This window comes from Salvelinus alpinus, chromosome 11 (assembly GCF_045679555.1).
Source record: "Salvelinus alpinus chromosome 11, SLU_Salpinus.1, whole genome shotgun sequence".
NCBI classification, from domain to species: domain Eukaryota; kingdom Metazoa; phylum Chordata; class Actinopteri; order Salmoniformes; family Salmonidae; genus Salvelinus; species Salvelinus alpinus.
Genome location: NC_092096.1, coordinates 12,656,297 through 12,677,355, shown reverse-complemented (window position 1 = coordinate 12,677,355; position 21,059 = coordinate 12,656,297). Strand labels below are relative to the sequence as shown.

Below are 21,059 nucleotides of genomic sequence, written 5' to 3'. Positions count from 1 at the left end.
GGCTAGAGGGGGGGGGAGAGGCTAGAGGGGGGGGGGAGAGGCTAGAGGGGGGGGGAGAGGCTAGAGGGGGGGGAGAGGCTAGAGGGGGGAGGCTAGAGGGGGGGGGGAGAGGCTAGAGGGGGGGGGAGAGGCTAGAGGGGGGGGGGGGGGATGGGGGCTAGAGTGGGGGGAGAGGCTAGAGTGGGGGGAGAGGCTAGGGGGGGGGGAGGCTAGAGTGGGGCTAGAGTGGGGGGAGAGGCTAGAGTGGGGCTAGAGTGGGGGGAGAGGCTAGAGTGGGGGGAGAGGCTAGAGTGGGGGGAGAGGCTAGAGTGGGGGGAGAGGCTAGAGTGAGTGGGGGGGGAGAGAGGCTAGAGGGGGATCTCAAGTCTCATGTTTATCACGGACAGTCACAACAGGTACATGGTTAACTCTGAAGAAGGCAGAATACATTAATTATCCCCCTGTAGGTTCCTCTCTGCTGTTATCCCCCTGTAGGTTCCTCTCTGCTGTTATCCCCCTGTAGGTTCCTCTCTGCTGTTATCCCCCTGTAGGTTCCTCTCTGCTGTTATCCCCCCTGTAGGTTCCTCTCTGCTGTTATCCCCCCTGTAGGTTCCTCTCTGCTGTTATCCCCCCTGTAGGTTCCTCTCTGCTGTTATCCCCCTGTAGGTTCCTCTCTGCTGTTATCCCCCCTGTAGGTTCCTCTCTGCTGTTATCCCCCCTGGAGATTCCTCTCTGCTGTTATCCCCCCCTGTAGGTTCCTCTCTGCTGTTATCCCCCCTGTAGGTTCCTCCCTGCTGTTATCCCCCCTGTAGGTTCCTCTCTGCTGTTATCCCCCCTGTAGGTTCCTCTCTGCTGTTATCCCCCCTGTAGGTTCCTCTCTGCTGTTATCCCCCCTGTAGGTTCCTCTCTGCTGTTATCCCCCCTGTAGGTTCCTCTCTGCTGTTATCCCCCCTGTAGGTTCCTCTCTGCTGTTATCCCCCCTGTAGGTTCCTCTCTGCTGTTATCCCCCCTGTAGGTTCCTCTCTGCTGTTATCCCCCCTGTAGGTTCCTCTCTGCTGTTATCCCCCCTGTAGGTTCCTCTCTGCTGTTATCCCCCCTGTAGGTTCCTCTCTGCTGTTATCCCCCCTGTAGGTTCCTCTCTGCTGTTATCCCCCCTGTAGGTTCCTCTCTGCTGTTATCCCCCTTTAGGTTCCTCTCTGCTGTTATCCCCCTGTAGGTTCTTCTCTGCACCTTTGTTAGCAGATATAATGGCCAGAAAGAGAGGTTAAACGGTTTCCTTGCGTATGATGGTAATTTAAGTGGGTGTCAGTGTAATTCCTATATTCACCACTAGAGTGCTTCAGGCTCTATGGAAGTCAGTCCATTTGTTGCAGTCAACTATATTAATATCATTTCACAATTCAATATTTCTTCTAACATATGTCAAATTTCACCAATCTAATGGTGTTTGATTTACAACTGGCACAGGACCCCCAAAAAATGTGACCGAAACTGAAATTCAGGGCTCCCGAACGGCGCAGCGGTCTAAGGTACTGCATCACAGTGCAAGAGGCGTCACTACATTCCCTGGTTCGAAATCCAGGTTGTATAACATCCGGCTGTGATTTGGAGTCCCATAGGGCAGCGCACAATTGGCCCATCGTCGTCTGTGTTTGGCCGGGGTAGGCCGTCATTGTAAAAAAATTCTAAACTGACTTGCCAAGTTAAATAAAGGTTAAATAAAAAAATATCTATTTTTTTTATTAAGATTTTTCACTTCCAACTAAAAAATGGGCTGGACCAAATTATTCAAAAATCGAATAATTTTCTTTGGAGGCAAGTAATTCTCGGCAAGTGTAATTTATTCTACTTGTAGTAAGTTGCAGGTGCCTACAGGGTTAAAATGGCCATCCTCCAGTTTTGAAAAGCATCTGTAGTACTTCATCACATCAAATGTTTATTTGTCACATGCTTCGTAAACAACAGGTGTAGACTAACAGTGAAATGCTTCCTGACGGGCCATTTTACCAACAACGCAGAGTTGAACATAAAAAATGTAGAACGTGACACGAGGCATAAATACACAGTGAGTAAAAATAACATGGCTATATACAGGAAGTACCAATACTGAGTTGATGTGGAGGGGTATGAGGTAATAACATGGCTATATACAGGAAGTACCAGGTAATAACATGGCTATATACAGGAAGTACCAGTACTGAGTTGATGTGCAGAGGTACTAGGTAATTGAGGTAGATATGTACATATAGGTAGGGGTGAAGTGACTAGGCAACAGGATAGATAATAGACGGTGGTAGCAGCATATGTGGTGAAAGCGAGTGTGTGTGTGGGGTCAGTATGTGTGTTGGGATGTGAACTGTGAGCTGTGTGTGTGTGTGAGCACGTGGGTCCAGTGTGTGTGTGTTGGGGTGTGAGCTGTGTGTGTGTGTGTGTGTGAGCACGTGGGTCGAGTCCAGTGTGTGTGTGTGAGCTGTGTGTGTGTGAGCATGTGGGTAGAGTTCAGTGTGTGTGTGAGTCTTGTTTAGCAGTCTTCTGGTTTGGGGATAGAATCTGGTCAGTCCTGTTGGTTCCAGACATCGGTACCGTGTGGTAGCAGAGAGAACAGTCTACGACTTGGGTGGCCTTCCTCTGACACCGCCTGGTATACAGGTCCTGGATGGCAGGAAGCTCCGCCCCAGTGATGTCATCACGTGAACAGCTGTTCTTCTTCTAGTAGCCTACAGACAACGAAGATGTAGTATTGTTGTGTTTCACGTCATCAGTGCAGCACCCTGTATAATAACTCATCAACTGTGACTGTATCCAGTTAGTATTCTGGTAATATATGTACGGTGCAGTCAGAAAGTATTCAGACCCCTTCACTTTTCCCACATTTTGTTACGTTACAGCTTTATTCTAATATGGATTCACTTTTTTTCCCCCTCCCTCATCAATCTACACACCATACCCCATAATGACATCACCATACCCCATAATGACATCACAATACCCCATAATGCAAAGCAAAAACAGTTTTTAGACTTTTTTTCAAATGTGTTTAAAATTTAAAATCTAATTTACGTAAGTATTCAGACCCTTTACTCAGTACTTTGTTGAAGCACCTTTGTCAGCGATTACAGCCTTGAGTCTTCTTGGGTATGATGCTACAAGCTTGGCACCTGTATTTGGGGAGTTTCTCCCATTCTTCTCTGCAGATCCTCTCAGGCTCTGTCAGGTTGGATGGGGAGCGTCGCTGCACAGCTATTTTCAGGTCTCTCCAGAGATGTTCAATCAAATTCAATTCCAATCTCTGGCTGGGTCACTCAAGGACATTCAGAGACTTGTCCCGAAGCCACTCCTACGTTGTCTTGGCTGTGTGCTTAGTGTTGTTGTCCTGTTGGAAGGTGAATCTTCGCCCCAGTCTGAGGTCCTGAGTGCTCTGGAGCAGGTTTCATCAAGGATCTCTCTGTACTTTGCTCCGTTCATCTTTGCCTCGATCCTGACTAGTCTCCCAGTCCCTGCCACTGAAAAACATCCCCACAGCATGATGCCACCACCACCATGCTTCACCGTAGGGATGGTGCCAGGTTTCCTCCAGACGTGACACTTGTTTCTCATGGTCTGAGAGTCTTTAGGTGCCTTTTGGAAAACTCCAACCAGGCTGTCATGTGCCTTTTACTGAGGAGTGGCTTCCGTCTGGCCACTCTACCTTAAAGGCCTGATTGGTGGAGTGCTGCGGAGTTGGTTGTCCTTCTGGAAGGTTCTCCCATCTCCACAGAGGAACTCTGGAGCTTTGTCAGAGTGACCATTGGGTTCTTGGTTACCTCCCTGACCAAGGCCCTTCTCCCCTGATTGCTCAGTTTGGCCGGGCGGCCAGCTCTAGGAAGAGTCTTGGTGGTTAAAAAAATATTGGGAATCTTCAATACTGCAGAAATGTTTTGGTTGCCTTCCCCAGATCGGTGCCTCGACACAATCCTGTCTCGGAGCTCTACGTATTTCTGTTTATTTCATCAATTTTAGAATAAGGCTTTAACATAACAGAATGTGAGGGAAAAAAATCACAGGGTCTGAATACTTTCTGAATGCTCTGTGTGTCCCTTATGAGTACCGGTAGCCTAGTTTAATTCATATGATTATTATTGGCAATCTCATCAACTGGTGTTACTGCTGATGTTGTTTACAACATATTATAATGTTTTATGAAGGCGTGACTGTATCCATCACAGTATTGATGTGAACGTGTCCTGTTGGCCAGCGCTCAGTGTACACAGTTTGGTACAGTAACCAGGACTGTGGTGACTCAGTGTACACGGTTTGGTACAGTAACCAGGACTGTGGTGACTCAGTGTACACGGTTTGGTACAGTAACCAGGACTGTGGTGACTCAGTGTACACAGTTTGGTACAGTAACCAGGACTGTGGTGACTCAGTGTACACGGTTTGGTACAGTAACCAGGACTGTGGTGACTCAGTGTACACGGTTTGGTACAGTAACCAGGACTGTGGTGACTCAGTGTACACGGTTTGGTACAGTAACCAGGACTGTGGTGACTCAGTGTACACGGTTTGGTACAGTAACCAGGGCTGTGTTGACTCAGTGTACACGGTTTGGTACAGTAACCAGGGCTGTGTTGACTCAGTGTACACGGTTTGGTACAGTAACCAGGGCTGTGTTGACTCAGAGTACACGGTTTGGTACAGTAACCAGGGCTGTGGTGACTCAGTGTACACGGTTTGGTACAGTAACCAGGACTGTGGTGACTCAGTGTACACGGTTTGGTACAGTAACCAGGACTGTGGTGACTCAGGAGTAGAGGTTTTAACACGGTCTACCTGACATCTATAAAAGGACACTACAGGACCACCATGGGTCTGTCTGTTTTGGTTTTGTTTCATTATTTCCCTACACATTGATGACCTCCCCATAAGGAGTAGAAAGTAGTGTGGTTTGTTTTACCATATACTGTGACATCAGCATGGTGCTATACATAGCTGTGCTGTGAGGACAGAGCCCCCAGCATACAGCCCCCAGCGGTGCTGTGAGGACAGAGCCCCCAGCATACAGCCCCCAGCGGTGCTGTGAGAACAGAGCCCCCAGCATACAGCCCCCAGCGGTGCTGTGAGAACAGAGCCCCCAGCATACAGCCCCCAGCGGTGCTGTGAGAACACAGCCCAGAGCATACAGCCCCCAGCGGTGCTGTGAGAACACAGCCCAGAGCATACAGCCCCCAGCGGTGCCGTGAGAACAGAGCCCCCAGCGGTGCTGTGAGAACAGAACCCCCAGTTAAGCGGACCGGTGCTTGTACAGTCGGCGTTACTTAACATGAATGTCATTTACAGGAGGCTTCATTGCTCATCCAGCAGTGATTTATGGGGGTTCTGCTGCGCTGCTACAGAACCTGGGAGGAGAGACACTCACTCACATGGGCTCTGGTCTAATGTAGTGCAGTAAACAGGGAATAGGGCTCTGGTCTAACGTAGTGCAGTAAACAGGGAATAGGGCTCTGGTCTAATGTAGTGCAGGTAACAGGGAATAGGGCTCTGGTCTAATGTAGTGCAGGTAACAGGGAATAGGGCTCTGGTCTAATGTAGTGCAGTAAACAGGGAATAGGGCTCTGGTCTAATGTAGTGCAGGTAACAGGGAATAGGGCTCTGGTCTAACGTAGTGCAGTAAACAGGGAATAGGGCTCTGGTCTAACGTAGTGCAGTAAACAGGGAATAGGGCTCTGGTCTAATGTAGTGCAGGTAACAGGGAATAGGGCTCTGGTCTAATGTAGTGCAGTAAACAGGGAATAGGGCTCTGGTCTAACGTAGTGCAGTAAACAGGGAATAGGGCTCTGGTCTAATGTAGTGCAGTAAACAGGGAATAGGGCTCTGGTCTAATGTAGTGCAGTAAACAGGGAATAGGGCTCTGGTCTAATGTAGTGCAGTAAACAGGGAATAGGGCTCTGGTCTAACGTAGTGCAGGTAACAGGGAATAGGGCTCTGGTCTAACGTAGTGCAGGTAACAGGGAATAGGGCTCTGGTCTAACGTAGTGCAGGTAACAGGGAATAGGGCTCTGGTCTAATGTAGTGCAGGTAACAGGGAATAGGGCTCTGGTCTAACGTAGTGCAGGTAACAGGGAATAGGGCTCTGGTCTAATGTAGTGCAGGTAACAGGGAATAGGGCTCTGGTCTAACGTAGTGCAGTAAACAGGGAATAGGGCTCTGGTCTAACGTAGTGCAGTAAACAGGGAATAGGGCTCTGGTCTAATGTAGTGCAGGTAACAGGGAATAGGGCTCTGGTCTAACGTAGTGCAGTAAACAGGGAATAGGGCTCTAGTCTAACGTAGTGCAGGTAACAGGGAATAGGGCTCTGGTCTAACGTAGTGCAGGTAACAGGGAATAGGGCTCTGGTCTAACGTAGTGCAGGTAACAGGGAATAGGGCTCTGGTCTAATGTAGTGCAGGTAACAGGGAATAGGGCTCTGGTCTAATGTAGTGCAGGTAACAGGGAATAGGGCTCTGGTCTAATGTAGTGCAGGTAACAGGGAATAGGGCTCTGGTCTAATGTAGTGCAGTAAACAGGGAATAGGGCTCTGGTCTAATGTAGTGCAGTAAACAGGGAATAGGGCTCTGGTCTAATGTAGTGCAGGTAACAGGGAATAGGGCTCTGGTCTAATGTAGTGCAGTAAACAGGGAATAGGGCTCTGGTCTAATGTAGTGCAGGTAACAGGGAATAGGGCTCTGGTCTAACGTAGTGCAGGTAACAGGTAACAGGGTGCCATTTGGCCCAGTCTCAGCCCTGTATGTGTCCAACAGAATCACACCACTGTCTGTTCATCTATCAGGCGTTTTGTTAGACAGTTTCTCAGTGGCCTTTAGCAGCGGTTTCCCCTCTCTAGTAACAATAATAACCGTCTTCACACCGCGTCTGCGTCCCAAACACCACACTGTCCCCTCTATAGAGGGGCTCTGGTAGGAGTTAGTGCTCTATATATGGGATAGGGTGCCATTTGGGACGAAGGCTGTGTGATTTATTTGCATGCGGGGAGCTGCTATTGTAGTTTATTCCTTCCTAGATGCTGCTGTGATTGGCTGTTAAAGGCTTCTCTCCCCTTCAATGGGACGGTTTTAACCGGTGTGTTTCAACACCATTTCTATGCTAATGCTGTGGGTGGTGAGTTGCAGTGTGTTCTGTGTGTGACTACATTGTGTTGGTGTGTGACCTTTTCTTACCTTCCACCTGCTGTGTCAGGTTAAGAGTCTACTGGTCTCTTAGGACCAATTGGGGAGGGGGGGGACGTGAGAGAGAGAGAGACTCTCAATTCCAATAACCCCTCTTAGCCCTCCCCTCGTTTTCGAGTGTCCCTCGGTGGGGGAGTGTCCCTCAGACGGAGCGTTTAGTCGTAGGGAGAGATAAATAGCCCTATGGAATGGGACATCACTCATGCACAGCAGACGCCGCCACAGGATTGCTTACCTCGCAGTTCATTGAAGACGAGACTTGTGTTTTTCTCAATGCCAGTACTGACGGCAGTAATGGCTTTCCACATACTGTATTTGTCATGCAACAACACCTACTTACCATATGAGAAACAAATGAGAACTGCAAAACAACGATGTGCCTGTAATGTACGCATTCCCTGGCTGTGGTTCAATGTAGAGTGGTAATGTAGCTGTCCTCTGGCTGTGGTTCAATGTGGAGTGGTAATGTAGCTGTCCTCTGGCTGTGGTTCAATGTGGAGTGGTAATGTAGCTGTCCTCTGGCTGTGGTTCAATGTGGAGTGGTAATGTAGCTGTCCTCTGGCTGTGGTTCAATGTGGAGTGGTAATGTAGCTGTCCTCTGGCTGTGGTTCAATGTGGAGTGGTAATGTAGCTGTCCTCTGGCTGTGGTTCAATGTGGAGTGGTAATGTAGCTGTCCTCTGGCTGTGGTTCAATGTGGAGTGGTAATGTAGCTGTCCTCTGGCTGCGGTTCAATGTGGAGTAGTAATGTAGTCATCCTCTGGCTGTGGTTCAATGTGGAGTAGTAATGTAGCTGTGGTTCAATGTGGAGTGGTAATGTAGCTGTCCTCTGGCTGTGGTTCAATGTGGAGTGGTAATGTAGCTGTCCTCTGGCTGTGGTTCAATGTGGAGTAGTAATGTAGCTGTCCTCTGGCTGTGGTTCAATGTGGAGTGGTAATGTAGCTGTCCTCTGGCTGTGGTTCAATGTAGCGTGGTAATGTAGTCATCCTCTGGCTGTGGTTCAATGTGGAGTAGTAATGTAGCTGTCCTCTGGCTGCGGTTCAATGTGGGGTTGTAATGTTGCTGTCCTCTGGCTGTGGTTCAATGTGGAGTGGTAATGTTGCTGTCCTCTGGCTGTGGTTCAATGTGGAGTGGTAATGTAGCTGTCCTCTGGCTGTGGTTCAATGTGGAGTAGTAATGTAGCTGTCCTCTGGCTGTGGTTCAATGTGGAGTAGTAATGTAGCTGTCCTCCGGCTGTGGTTCAATGTGGAGTAGTAATGTAGCTGTCCTCTGGCTGTGGTTCAATGTGGAGTAGTAATGTAGCTGTGGTTCAATGTGGAGTGGTAATGTAGCTGTCCTCTGGCTGTGGTTCAATGTGGAGTGGTAATGTAGCTGTCCTCTGGCTGTGGTTCAATGTGGAGTGGTAATGTAGCTGTCCTCTGGCTGTGGTTCAATGTGGAGTAGTAATGTAGCTGTCCTCTGGCTGCGGTTCAATGTAGCGTGGTAATGTAGCTGTCCTCTGGCTGTGGTTCAATGTGGAGTAGTACTGTTGCTGTGGTTCAATGTGGAGTGGTAATGTAGCTGTCCTCTGGCTGTGGTTCAATGTAGAGTGGTAATGTAGCTGTCCTCTGGCTGTGGTTCAATGTGGAGTAGTAATGTAGCTGTCCTCTGGCTGTGGTTCAATGTGGAGTAGTAATGTAGCTATCCTCTGGCTGTGGTTCAATGTGGAGTAGTAATGTAGCTGTCCTCTGGCTGCGGTTCAATGTGGAGTGGTAATGTAGCTGTCCTCTGGCTGTGGTTCAATGTGGAGTGGTAATGTAGCTGTCCTCTGGCTGTGGTTCAATGTAGTGTGGTAATGTAGCTGTCCTCTGGCTGTGGTTCAATGTGGAGTGGTAATGTAGCTGTCCTCTGGCTGTGGTTCAATGTGGAGTGGTAATGTAGCTGTCCTCTGGCTGCAGTTCAATGTGGAGTGGTAATGTAGCTGTCCTCTGGCTGTGGTTCAATGTGGAGTGGTAATGTAGTCATCCTTTGTCTGGTTCAATGTGGAGTGGTAATGTAGCTGTCCTCTGGCTGTGGTTCAATGTGGAGTGGTAATGTAGCTGTCCTCTGGCTGCGGTTCAATGTGGAGTGGGAATGTAGCTGTCCTCTGGCTGCAGTTCAATGTGGAGTGGTAATGTAGCTGTGGTTCAATGTGGAGTGGTAATGTAGCTGTCCTCTGGCTGCGGTTCAATGTGGAGTAGTAATGTAGCTGTGGTTCAATGTGGGGTAGTAATGTAGCTGTCCTCTGGCTGTGGTTCAATGTGGAGTAGTAATGTAGCTGTGGTTCAGTGTGGAGTGGTAATGTAGTCATCCTCTGTCTGGTTCAATGTGGAGTAGTAATGTAGCTGTCCTCTGGCTGTGGTTCAATATGGAGTGGTAATGTAGCTGTCCTCTGGCTGTGGTTCAATGTGGAGTGGTAATGTAGCTGTCCTCTGGCTGTGGTTCAATGTGGAGTGGTAATGTAGCTGTCCTCTGGCTGTGGTTCAATGTAGTGTGGTAATGTAGCTGTCCTCTGGCTGTGGTTCAATGTAGAGTGGTAATGTAGCTGTCCTCTGGCTGCGGTTCAATGTGGAGTGGTAATGTAGCTGTCCTCTGGCTGTGGTTCAATATGGAGTGGTAATGTAGCTGTCCTCTGGCTGTGGTTCAATGTGGAGTGGTAATGTAGCCGTCCTCTGGCTGTGGTTCAATGTGGAGTAGTAATTTGACAGTCGCATTTCCTTCACTCTGTAATTTTCTGCAATTTCTATGGGATTAATGATTAACCAGTTGGAGCAATTAAAACCAGTGTTCTGAACTATTATTTATACCAAACGTTTTAGGGTCCATACAGATGGGCCACACAGCTCCATAGGCATGTTTATCTTTTCATCATCCACTACACAATAAGATAGATTTTCACAAACATCTTCAATCTCTAACTTTACTACAATAAAGAACAATGACTAGTGTTTGACTTTGAAACATGTTTTTAAAGAACAGCAAGGCAAGCTTACAACATTGTTCATTTAATTTGTAGTAAATGCTTTAGCTAGATTCTTTTACATCCACTGGTTCACAAGATGACCGCTTGGTTTGCTGGTTTATGGAAGTACCATACTATAATAATTTTCAATTTTTAAAATGGACAGAAATACAATTTCTCAGGCAAGAATTCCCTGGGAGGGATCTAAGTGAGGAGGGGAAAACAGAACTAGCTTTTATTGGCAGAGAGGTTTGGAACTCTTTTTGTTATTGGTCTATTAACCAATTTACTGCATTGTGATGTCACCATGGAAAGCCGAGACTCCCGCCCATGCCAACCTGCTGATTAGAAGATCCTGTGTATATAGGTTGTTTTCAACGAGAAACTATCAGGAAATCAAACTGATAAAATGTTTTCACTCTTTTACAGTGTTAGTTTCATCAGCTGTTGTACAATATGATATAAAACACATCAGTTGTACGATATGAAACACTGAATTTGAACCACACTGGGCCTTTCAAACAACACAAATGACAATTCATTCAAATGTCAACCTTCCATATATAGCAAGATAAATGTATAGCTAGCTGGCTAATGTGAGCTAGTCAGATAGCTTGTTAAATAGCGATTTTCGTAAATTAACTTAATGACAAGAAAAAAAGGCATAATCGTTGCTCGATACATTAACATATTCTTGTTAAATGTACATAATTATTTGCATGATTTGTTATAATTACTTATATTTGCTTCCATCCTAGTATAGGGATACTCATCCACAGATAAAAGGCCATTACAATCAGCTTTCATTTGTAAATAACCTTTTTCCCAAATATCAATTAGGAATGTTTCCATGTCACTGAATTGTCACCAGGAGTCTGGAGGAGTTACAGAATGACCCTCCTATAGTTCTTCACTGTGTAATCCTCGACCTGCCTGTCTCTTTCCTCATTTTCTCTCCTGGCCGGAGTGGGAATAGTCCACCCGTTATACCCCTATAAATGGCACCTTATTCCCTATGAAGTGCACTACTTTCTAAAGTACTTTATAGGGAACGGGGTTGTTGTTTGGGACGGAGCCTCTCTCTCTCCTCTGCTTTTAATGAGCCAAACTGAGCACAGTTGAGTTTATTTGAAATGGCTCTGAATATTAAAATCACAGAGTATATTACAGCTGGCAGAGGTTTTTAATGAGTTGCACGCCTTAACTGTGTTGTTGGTTTTCTGGGGTTGCAGGACTATTCAAACAGGCTAATTAACTCTGCATCACATGACTGTCCCAAATGTCACCCTATTCCCTATATAGTGTACCTCTTTTTGAAGCAGTGCACTATAAAGGGAATAGGCTACCATTTTGCCAGATGGCGTTTTTTTATTCGTTTATTTTTCCATTAGCATCATCGCTAACGGCTACAGAAAGTGGTAGACAAACGGGCGCACACAGACTGGGGCGTTCCTGTGACCTGGCCTCTTCAGGAAGTTGAAGGAATTTATTCATCACTGACTTATCTTCATGTTTTATGATCATTTTGGGAAAATTTTAGAATTTTCTAGAAGTTCAATACATTTAGGTGATGTCCTACTAGCTTCAATACATTTAGGTGATGTCCTACTAGCTTCAATACATTTAGGTGATGTCCTACTAGCTTCAATACATTTAGGTGATGTCCTACTAGCTTCAATACATTTAGGTGATGTCCTACTAGCTTCAATACATTTAGGTGATGTCCTACTAGCTTCAATACATTTAGGTGATGTCCTACTAGCTTCAACGTATTTGAGGTGATGTCCTACTAGCTTCAATGCATTGTAGGTGATGTCCTACTAGCTTCAATGCATTGTAGGTGATGTCCTACTAGCTTCAATACACTGTTGGTGATGTCCTACTAGCTTCAATACACTGTTGGTGATGTCCTACTAGCTTCAATAAATTGTAGGTGATGTCCTACTAGCTTCAATAGTTAAATGTTTTAATATTGTTGAATTCTGTTTTAATGTCTGGATTCCGTGATCCCGTTGTCCGCAACGCAGATCTTTGTAGGGCCCTACATTTGGGACGGAGCCCCTGTCTGAACCCACTGTATGATATGCATAACACTAGTCACTGAGCCTACCTACTATAGTACCGGGATGTTACTGAACTAAGTGTGTTCGTGTTTCCACAAGCAGCAGACAGTGTTTCCCCGTGCTACGCCCCGATGTGAAGCAACCATTGTGAGACCTGGTGTTTGTTTTTTAACCTGTTACATGTTTAGTCTATTAAGAGTCACTATTCAATTTCCATGAAAAATCAATGGAGCTCTTCAATAATTCATGGAGGAACAAGTCCTAGTTGGTATCATCTTAACCATAGAAAAGACTCTCCCCACGTCCCAAATGACAGCCTGTTAACTATTTAGTGCACTACTTTTGACCAGAGCCCTGTGGACTATAAAGGGAGTAGGGTGGTGCCATTTGAGAGACAGCCGTTGGCTGTGGGGCTGTTGGCACTAGAAGTAGTCTACTCCACACATCAGCCAGACACTAACAACACACAGTTAAGTCCTTTGACTTGTAGTGGTCTACAGGGTGGATCTGAGTACAGCTTAGTGAAGGACTGTTATGGCCTTCTGTAGTGGTCTACAGGGTGGATCTGAGTACAGCTTAGTGAAGGACTGTTATGGCCTTCTGTAGTGGTCTACAGGGTGGATCTGAGTACAGTTTAGTGAAGGGCTTCTGTAGTAGTCTACAGGGTAGATCTGAGCACAGCTTAGTGAAGGACTGTTATGGTCTTCTGTAGTGGTCTACAGGGTGGATCTGAGTACAGCTTAGTGACGGACTGTTATGGTCTTCTGTAGAGGTCTACAGGGTGGATCTGAGTACAGCTTAGTGAAGGACTGTTATGGGCTTCTGTAGTAGTCTACAGGGTGGATCTGAGTACAGCTTAGTGACGGACTGTTATGGTCTTCTGTAGAGGTCTACAGGGTAGATCTGAGTACAGCTTAGTGAAGGACTGTTATGGGCTTCTGTAGTAGTCTACAGGGTGGATCTGAGTACAGCTTAGTGAAGGACTGTTATGGTCTTCTGTAGAGGTCTACAGGGTGGATCTGAGTACAGCTTAGTGAAGGACTGTTATGGGCTTCTGTAGTAGTCTACAGGGTGGATCTGAGTACAGCTTAGTGAAGGACTGTTATGGGCTTCTGTAGTGGTCTACAGGGTGGATCTGAGTACAGCTTAGTGAAGGACTGTTATGGTCTTCTGTAGTAGTCTACAGGGTGGATCTGAGCACAGCTTAGTGAAGGGCTGTTATGGGCTTCTGTAGTAGTATACAGGGTGGATCTGAGTACAGCTTAGTGAAGGACTGTTATGGTCTTCTGTAGTAGTATACAGGGTGGATCTGAGTACAGCTTAGTGACGGACTGTTATGGCCTTCTGTAGTAGTCTACAGGGTAGATCTGAGTACAGCTTAGTGAAGGACTGTTATGGGCTTCTGTAGTAGTCTACAGGGTGGATCTGACTACAGCTTAGTGAAGGGCTTCTGTAGTAGTCTACAGGGTGGATCTGAGTACAGCTTAGTGAAGGACTGTTATGGTCTTCTGTAGAGGTCTACAGGGTAGATCTGAGTACAGCTTAGTGAAGGACTGTTATGGGCTTCTGTAGTGGTCTACAGGGTGGATCTGAGTACAGCTTAGTGAAGGACTGTTATGGGCTTCTGTAGTGGTCTACAGGGTGGATCTGAGTACAGCTTAGTGACGGACTGTTATGGCCTTCTGTAGTAGTCTACAGGGTGGATCTGAGTACAGCTTAGTGACGGACTGTTATGGTCTTCTGTAGAGGTCTACAGGGTAGATCTGAGTACAGCTTAGTGAAGGACTGTTATGGGCTTCTGTAGTGGTCTACAGGGTGGATCTGAGTACAGCTTAGTGACGGACTGTTATGGTCTTCTGTAGAGGTCTACAGGGTAGATCTGAGTACAGCTTAGTGACGGACTGTTATGGTCTTCTGTAGAGGTCTACAGGGTAGATCTGAGTACAGCTTAGTGAAGGACTGTTATGGGCTTCTGTAGTAGTCTACAGGGTGGATCTGAGCACAGCTTAGTGAAGGACTTCTGTAGTAGTCTACAGGGTGGATCTGAGTACAGCTTAGTGAAGGACTGTTATGGTCTTCTGTAGAGGTCTACAGGGTGGATCTGAGTACAGCTTAGTGAAGGACTGTTATGGGCTTCTGTAGTAGTCTACAGGGTGGATCTGAGTACAGCTTAGTGAAGGACTGTTATGGGCTTCTGTAGTGGTCTACGGGGTGGATCTGAGTACAGCTTAGTGAAGGACTGTTATGGTCTTCTGTAGTAGTCTACAGGGTGGATCTGAGCACAGCTTAGTGAAGGGCTGTTATGGGCTTCTGTAGTAGTATACAGGGTGGATCTGAGTACAGCTTAGTGAAGGACTGTTATGGGCTTCTGTAGTAGTCTACAGGGTGGATCTGAGTACAGCTTAGTGAAGGACTGTTATGGGCTTCTGTAGTAGTCTACAGGGTGGATCTGAGTACAGCTTAGTGAAGGACTGTTATGGTCTTCTGTAGAGGTCTACAGGGTGGATCTGAGTACAGCTTAGTGAAGGACTGTTATGGGCTTCTGTAGTAGTCTACAGGGTGGATCTGAGTACAGCTTAGTGAAGGACTGTTATGGGCTTCTGTAGTGGTCTACAGGGTGGATCTGAGTACAGCTTAGTGAAGGACTGTTATGGTCTTCTGTAGTAGTCTACAGGGTGGATCTGAGCACAGCTTAGTGAAGGGCTGTTATGGGCTTCTGTAGTAGTATACAGGGTGGATCTGAGTACAGCTTAGTGAAGGACTGTTATGGTCTTCTGTAGTAGTATACAGGGTGGATCTGAGTACAGCTTAGTGACGGACTGTTATGGCCTTCTGTAGTAGTCTACAGGGTAGATCTGAGTACAGCTTAGTGAAGGACTGTTATGGGCTTCTGTAGTAGTCTACAGGGTGGATCTGACTACAGCTTAGTGAAGGGCTTCTGTAGTAGTCTACAGGGTGGATCTGAGTACAGCTTAGTGAAGGACTGTTATGGTCTTCTGTAGAGGTCTACAGGGTAGATCTGAGTACAGCTTAGTGAAGGACTGTTATGGGCTTCTGTAGTGGTCTACAGGGTGGATCTGAGTACAGCTTAGTGAAGGACTGTTATGGGCTTCTGTAGTGGTCTACAGGGTGGATCTGAGTACAGCTTAGTGACGGACTGTTATGGCCTTCTGTAGTAGTCTACAGGGTGGATCTGAGTACAGCTTAGTGACGGACTGTTATGGTCTTCTGTAGAGGTCTACAGGGTAGATCTGAGTACAGCTTAGTGAAGGACTGTTATGGGCTTCTGTAGTGGTCTACAGGGTGGATCTGAGTACAGCTTAGTGACGGACTGTTATGGTCTTCTGTAGAGGTCTACAGGGTAGATCTGAGTACAGCTTAGTGAAGGACTGTTATGGGCTTCTGTAGTGGTCTACAGGGTGGATCTGAGTACAGCTTAGTGACGGACTGTTATGGTCTTCTGTAGAGGTCTACAGGGTAGATCTGAGTACAGCTTAGTGACGGACTGTTATGGTCTTCTGTAGAGGTCTACAGGGTAGATCTGAGTACAGCTTAGTGAAGGACTGTTATGGGCTTCTGTAGTAGTCTACAGGGTGGATCTGAGTACAGCTTAGTGAAGGACTGTTATGGGCTTCTGTAGTAGTCTACAGGGTGGATCTGAGCACAGCTTAGTGAAGGACTTCTGTAGTAGTCTACAGGGTGGATCTGAGTACAGCTTAGTGAAGGACTGTTATGGGCTTCTGTAGTAGTCTACAGGGTGGATCTGAGCACAGCTTAGTGAAGGACTTCTGTAGTAGTCTACAGGGTGGATCTGAGTACAGCTTAGTGAAGGACTGTTATGGGCTTCTGTAGTAGTATACAGGGTGGATCTGAGTACAGCTTAGTGAAGGACTGTTATGGGCTTCTGTAGTAGTCTACAGGGTGGTTCTGAGTACAGCTTAGTGAAGGACTTCTGTAGTAGTCTACAGGGTAGATCTGAGTACAGCTTAGTGACGGACTGTTATGGTCTTCTGTAGTAGTCTACAGGGTGGATCTGAGTACAGCTTAGTGACGGACTGTTATGGCCTTCTGTAGTAGTCTACAGGGTGGATCTGAGTACAGCTTAGTGAAGGACTGTTATGGGCTTCTGTAGTAGTCTACAGGGTGGATCTGACTACAGCTTAGTGAAGGGCTTCTGTAGTAGTCTACAGGGTGGATCTGAGTACAGCTTAGTGAAGGACTGTTATGGGCTTCTGTAGTAGTCTACAGGGTGGATCTGACTACAGCTTAGTGAAGGGCTTCTGTAGTGGTCTACAGGGTGGATCTGAGTACAGCTTAGTGACGGACTGTTATGGGCTTCTGTAGTAGTCTACAGGGTGGATCTGAGTACAGCTTAGTGACGGACTGTTATGGGCTTCTGTAGTAGTCTACAGGGTGGATCTGAGTACAGCTTAGTGAAGGGCTTCTGTAGTAGTCTACAGGGTGGATCTGAGTACAGCTTAGTGACGGACTGTTATGGGCTTCTGTAGTAGTCTACAGGGTGGATCTGAGTACAGCTTAGTGACGGACTGTTATGGGCTTCTGTAGTAGTCTACAGGGTGGATCTGAGTACAGCTTAGTGAAGGGCTTCTGTAGTAGTCTACAGGGTGGATCTGAGTACAGCTTAGTGACGGACTGTTATGGCCTTCTGTAGTAGTCTACAGGGTGGATCTGAGCACAGCTTAGTGACGGACTGTTATGGTCTTCTGTAGTGGTCTACAGGGTGGATCTGAGTACAGCTTAGTGAAGGACTGTTATGGTCTTCTGTAGTGGTCTACAGGGTGGATCTGAGTACAGCTTAGTGAAGGACTGTTATGGGCTTCTGTAGTAGTCTACAGGGTAGATCTGAGTACAGCTTAGTGAAGGACTGTTATGGTCTTCTGTAGTGGTCTACAGGGTGGATCTGAGTACAGCTTAGTGAAGGACTGTTATGGGCTTCTGTAGTAGTCTACAGGGTAGATCTGAGTACAGCTTAGTGATGGACTTCTGTAGTAGTCTACAGGGTGGATCTGAGTACAGCTTAGTGAAGGGCTTCTGTAGTAGTCTACAGGGTGGATCTGAGTACAGCTTAGTGAAGGACTGTTATGGTCTTCTGTAGAGGTCTACAGGGTGGATCTGAGTACAGCTTAGTGACGGACTGTTATGGTCTTCTGTAGAGGTCTACAGGGTGGATCTGAGTACAGCTTAGTGAAGGACTTCTGTAGTAGTCTACAGGGTGGATCTGAGTACAGCTTAGTGAAGGACTGTTATGGGCTTCTGTAGTAGTCTACAGGGTAGATCTGAGTACAGCTTAGTGAAGGACTGTTATGGGCTTCTGTAGTAGTCTACAGGGTGGATCTGAGTACAGCTTAGTGAAGGACTTCTGTAGTAGTCTACAGGGTGGATCTGAGTACAGCTTAGTGAAGGACTGTTATGGGCTTCTGTAGTAGTCTACAGGGTGGATCTGAGTACAGCTTAGTGAAGGACTTCTGTAGTAGTCTACAGGGTGGATCTGAGTACAGCTTAGTGAAGGACTTCTGTAGTAGTATACAGGGTGGATCTGAGTACAGCTTAGTGAAGGACTTCTGTAGTAGTATACAGGGTGGATCTGAGTACAGCTTAGTGAAGGACTGTTATGGACTTCTGTAGTAGTCTACAGGGTGGATCTGAGTACAGCTTAGTGAAGGACTGTTATGGTCTTCTGTAGTAGTCTACAGGGTGGATCTGAGTACAGCTTAGTGAAGGACTGTTATGGGCTTCTGTAGTAGTCTACAGGGTAGATCTGAGTACAGCTTAGTGACGGACTTCTGTAGTAGTCTACAGGGTGGATCTGAGTACAGCTTAGTGAAGGACTTCTGTAGTAGTCTACAGGGTAGATCTGAGTACAGCTTAGTGAAGGGCTTCTGTAGTAGTATACAGGGTGGATCTGAGTACAGCTTAGTGAAGGACTGTTATGGGCCTCTGTAGTAGTCTACAGGGTAGATCTGAGCACAGCTTAGTGAAGGACTTAAGTGGTTGTCACAATATTGGATTCTGTAGTGGCAGAATCCAATACTGGACACGCTTGTTCCCTGAGACCAGAGACTCTCTGAGCTTCTCTTCCAGACAAGCTTGTTCCCTGAGACCAGAGACTCTCTGAGCTTCTCTTCCAGACACGCTTGTTCCCTGAGACCAGAGACTCTCTGAGCTTCTCTTCCAGACAAGCTTGTTCCCTGAGACCAGAGACTCTCTGAGCTTCTCTTCCAGACACGCTTGTTCCCTGAGACCAGAGACTCTCTGAGCTTCTCTTCCAGACAAGCTTGTTCCCTGAGACCAGAGACTCTCTGAGCTTCTCTTCCAGACAAGCTTGTTCCCTGAGACCAGAGACTCTCTGAGCTTCTTTTCCAGACACGCTTGTTCCCTGAGACCAGAGACTCTGAGCTTCTCTTCCAGACACGCTTGTTCCCTGAGACCAGAGACTCTCTGAGCTTCTCTTCCAGACACGCTTGTTCCCTGAGACCAGAGACTCTCTGAGCTTGTCTTCCAGACACGCTTGTTCTCTGAGACCAGAGACTCTCTGAGCTTGTCTTCCAGACACGCTTGTTCCCTGAGACCAGAGACTCTCTGAGCTTGTCTTCCAGACACGCTTGTTCCCTGAGACCAGAGACTCTCTGAGCTTCTCTTCCAGACACGCTTGTTCCCTGAGACCAGAGACTCTTTGAGCTTCCCTTCCAGACACGCTTGTTCCCTGAGACCAGAGACTCTCTGAGCTTCTCTTCCAGACACGCTTGTTCCCTGAGACCAGAGACCCAACTTTCACTGGGGGCGTGGGATTTTAGAATTTTATCCCCCCCCCCCCCCACTTCTAAACCAAAGTTGCTCCCCTGAAACCACCGACTCCTGGAGCTTCTCTTCCAGACTCGTCTCATGATGAGTCCATGATACAGACACTCTGAGGATTGAACTTTCCTCCTCTATTCTCTATCATATCTCACTTATTCTAACTTTTCTCTCTCTTTCTCTCTCTTTCTCTCTCTTTCTCTCTCTCTTTCTTTTTTTCTGTCCTCCCTATTAGGTCTACCACAGATGCCTCCCTCCTCCAGGTCAGCCCCCACAGCAGAGCTATGTCCCAGTCCTTTGAGAACCTTCTAGATGATGCCACCTTCGGACTTATTACGGTACAACCTGCACACCCTAGTCTACACCTGCCTCCTCACAGCCTAGTCTACACCTGCCTCCTCACAGCCTAGTCTACACCTGCCTCCTCACAGCCTAGTGTACACCTGCCTCCTCACACCCTAGTCTACACCTGCCTCCTCACAGCCTAGTGTACACCTGCCTCCTCACACCCTAGTGTACACCTGCCTCCTCACACCCTAGTGTACACCTGCCTCCTCACACCCTAGTGTACACCTGCCTCCTCACACCCTAGTGTACACCTGCCTCCTCACACCCTAGCCTACGCCTGCCTCCTCACACCCTAGCCTACGCCTGCCTCCTCACACCCTAGCCTACGCCTGCCTCCTCACACCCTAGCCTACGCCTGCCTCCTCACACCCTAGCCTACGCCTGCCTCCTCACACCCTAGCCTACGCCTGCCTCCTCACACCCTAGCCTACGCCTGCCTCCTCACACCCTAGCCTACGCCTGCCTCCTCACACCCTAGCCTACGCCTGCCTCCTCACACTCCGGCAACTAGTACCTTATAGAGAAAAGAAAGCAATACTTTCCCATGTAGTCACTGCCTTCATTCCCCTACCTCCCAGTCTCTATACTGTCTCCTCCCGGCCGGCCTCTATACTGTCTCCTCCCGGCCGGCCTCTATACTGTCTCCTCCCGGCCGGCCTCTATACTGTCTCCTCCCGGCCGGCCTCTATACTGTCTCCTCCCGGCCGGCCTCTATACTGTCTCCTCCCGGCCGGCCTCTATACTGTCTCCTCCCGGCCGGCCTCTATACTGTCTCCTCCCGGCCGGCCTCTATACTGTCTCCTCCCGGCCCGTCTCTATACTGTCTCCTCCCGGCCGGCCTCTATACTGTCTCCTCCCGGCCGGCCTCTATACTGTCTCCTCCCGGCCCGTCTCTATACTGTCTCCTCCCGGCCCGTCTCTATACTGTCTCCTCCCGGCCCGTCTCTATACTGTCTCCTCCCGGCCCGTCTCTATACTGTCTCCTCCCGGCCCGTCTCTATACTGTCTCCTCCCGGGCCCGGCTCTATACTGTCTCCTCCCGGCCCGTCTCTATACGGTCTCCTCCCGGCCCGTCTCTATACGGTCTCCTCCCGGCCCGTCTCTATACGGTCTCCTCCCGGCCCGTCTCTATACGGCCTCCTCCCGGCTCGTCTCTATACGGCCTCCTCCCAGCCGGCCTCTATACTGTCTCCTCCCAGCCGGCCTCTATACTGTCTCAGGGTTCACAGAACAACTCTGCTGTTATTTTAATGCGTTTGTTCTGAGCAGGGCAGTGACTTAATGAGAGCAGCACATTTTGTTGGTTTGTTTTATGAGGCCTCTCTGAATGCCTGGGTAGGAGAAAAGAAATGTGTCCCAAATGGCACCCTATCCCCTTTATAGTCCATAGAGCTCTGGTCTAAAGTAGTGCACTATATAGGGAATAGGGCTCTGGTCTAAAGTAGTGCACTACATAGGGAATAGGGCCCTGGTCTAAAGTAGTGCACTATATAGGGAATAGGGCTCTGGTCTAAAGTAGTCCACTACATAGGGAATAGGGCCCTGGTCTAAAGCAGTGCACTATATAGGGAATGGGGCTCTGGTCTAAAGTAGTGTGCTATATAGGGTGCTTTTTGGGGCGCAGTCTTGCTCTGAATAGGAGAGAACTGGATAATAAAGGATGGGGGTTA

General features: G+C 47.7%; 1 protein-coding gene across 2 annotated transcripts in view; it reads left to right on the top strand.

The window, feature by feature from the left end:
- Positions 1-21,059, top strand: part of LOC139533580 (TBC1 domain family member 15-like) — a 91,421-nt gene that overhangs the window by 7,266 nt on the left and 63,096 nt on the right. For both annotated transcript variants that reach the window (XM_071331730.1, XM_071331729.1), the window contains exon 6: positions 19,277-19,379. In XM_071331730.1, coding sequence (XP_071187831.1) covers positions 19,277-19,379 — 103 coding nt within the window. The remainder of the gene's footprint in view (positions 1-19,276; positions 19,380-21,059) is intronic.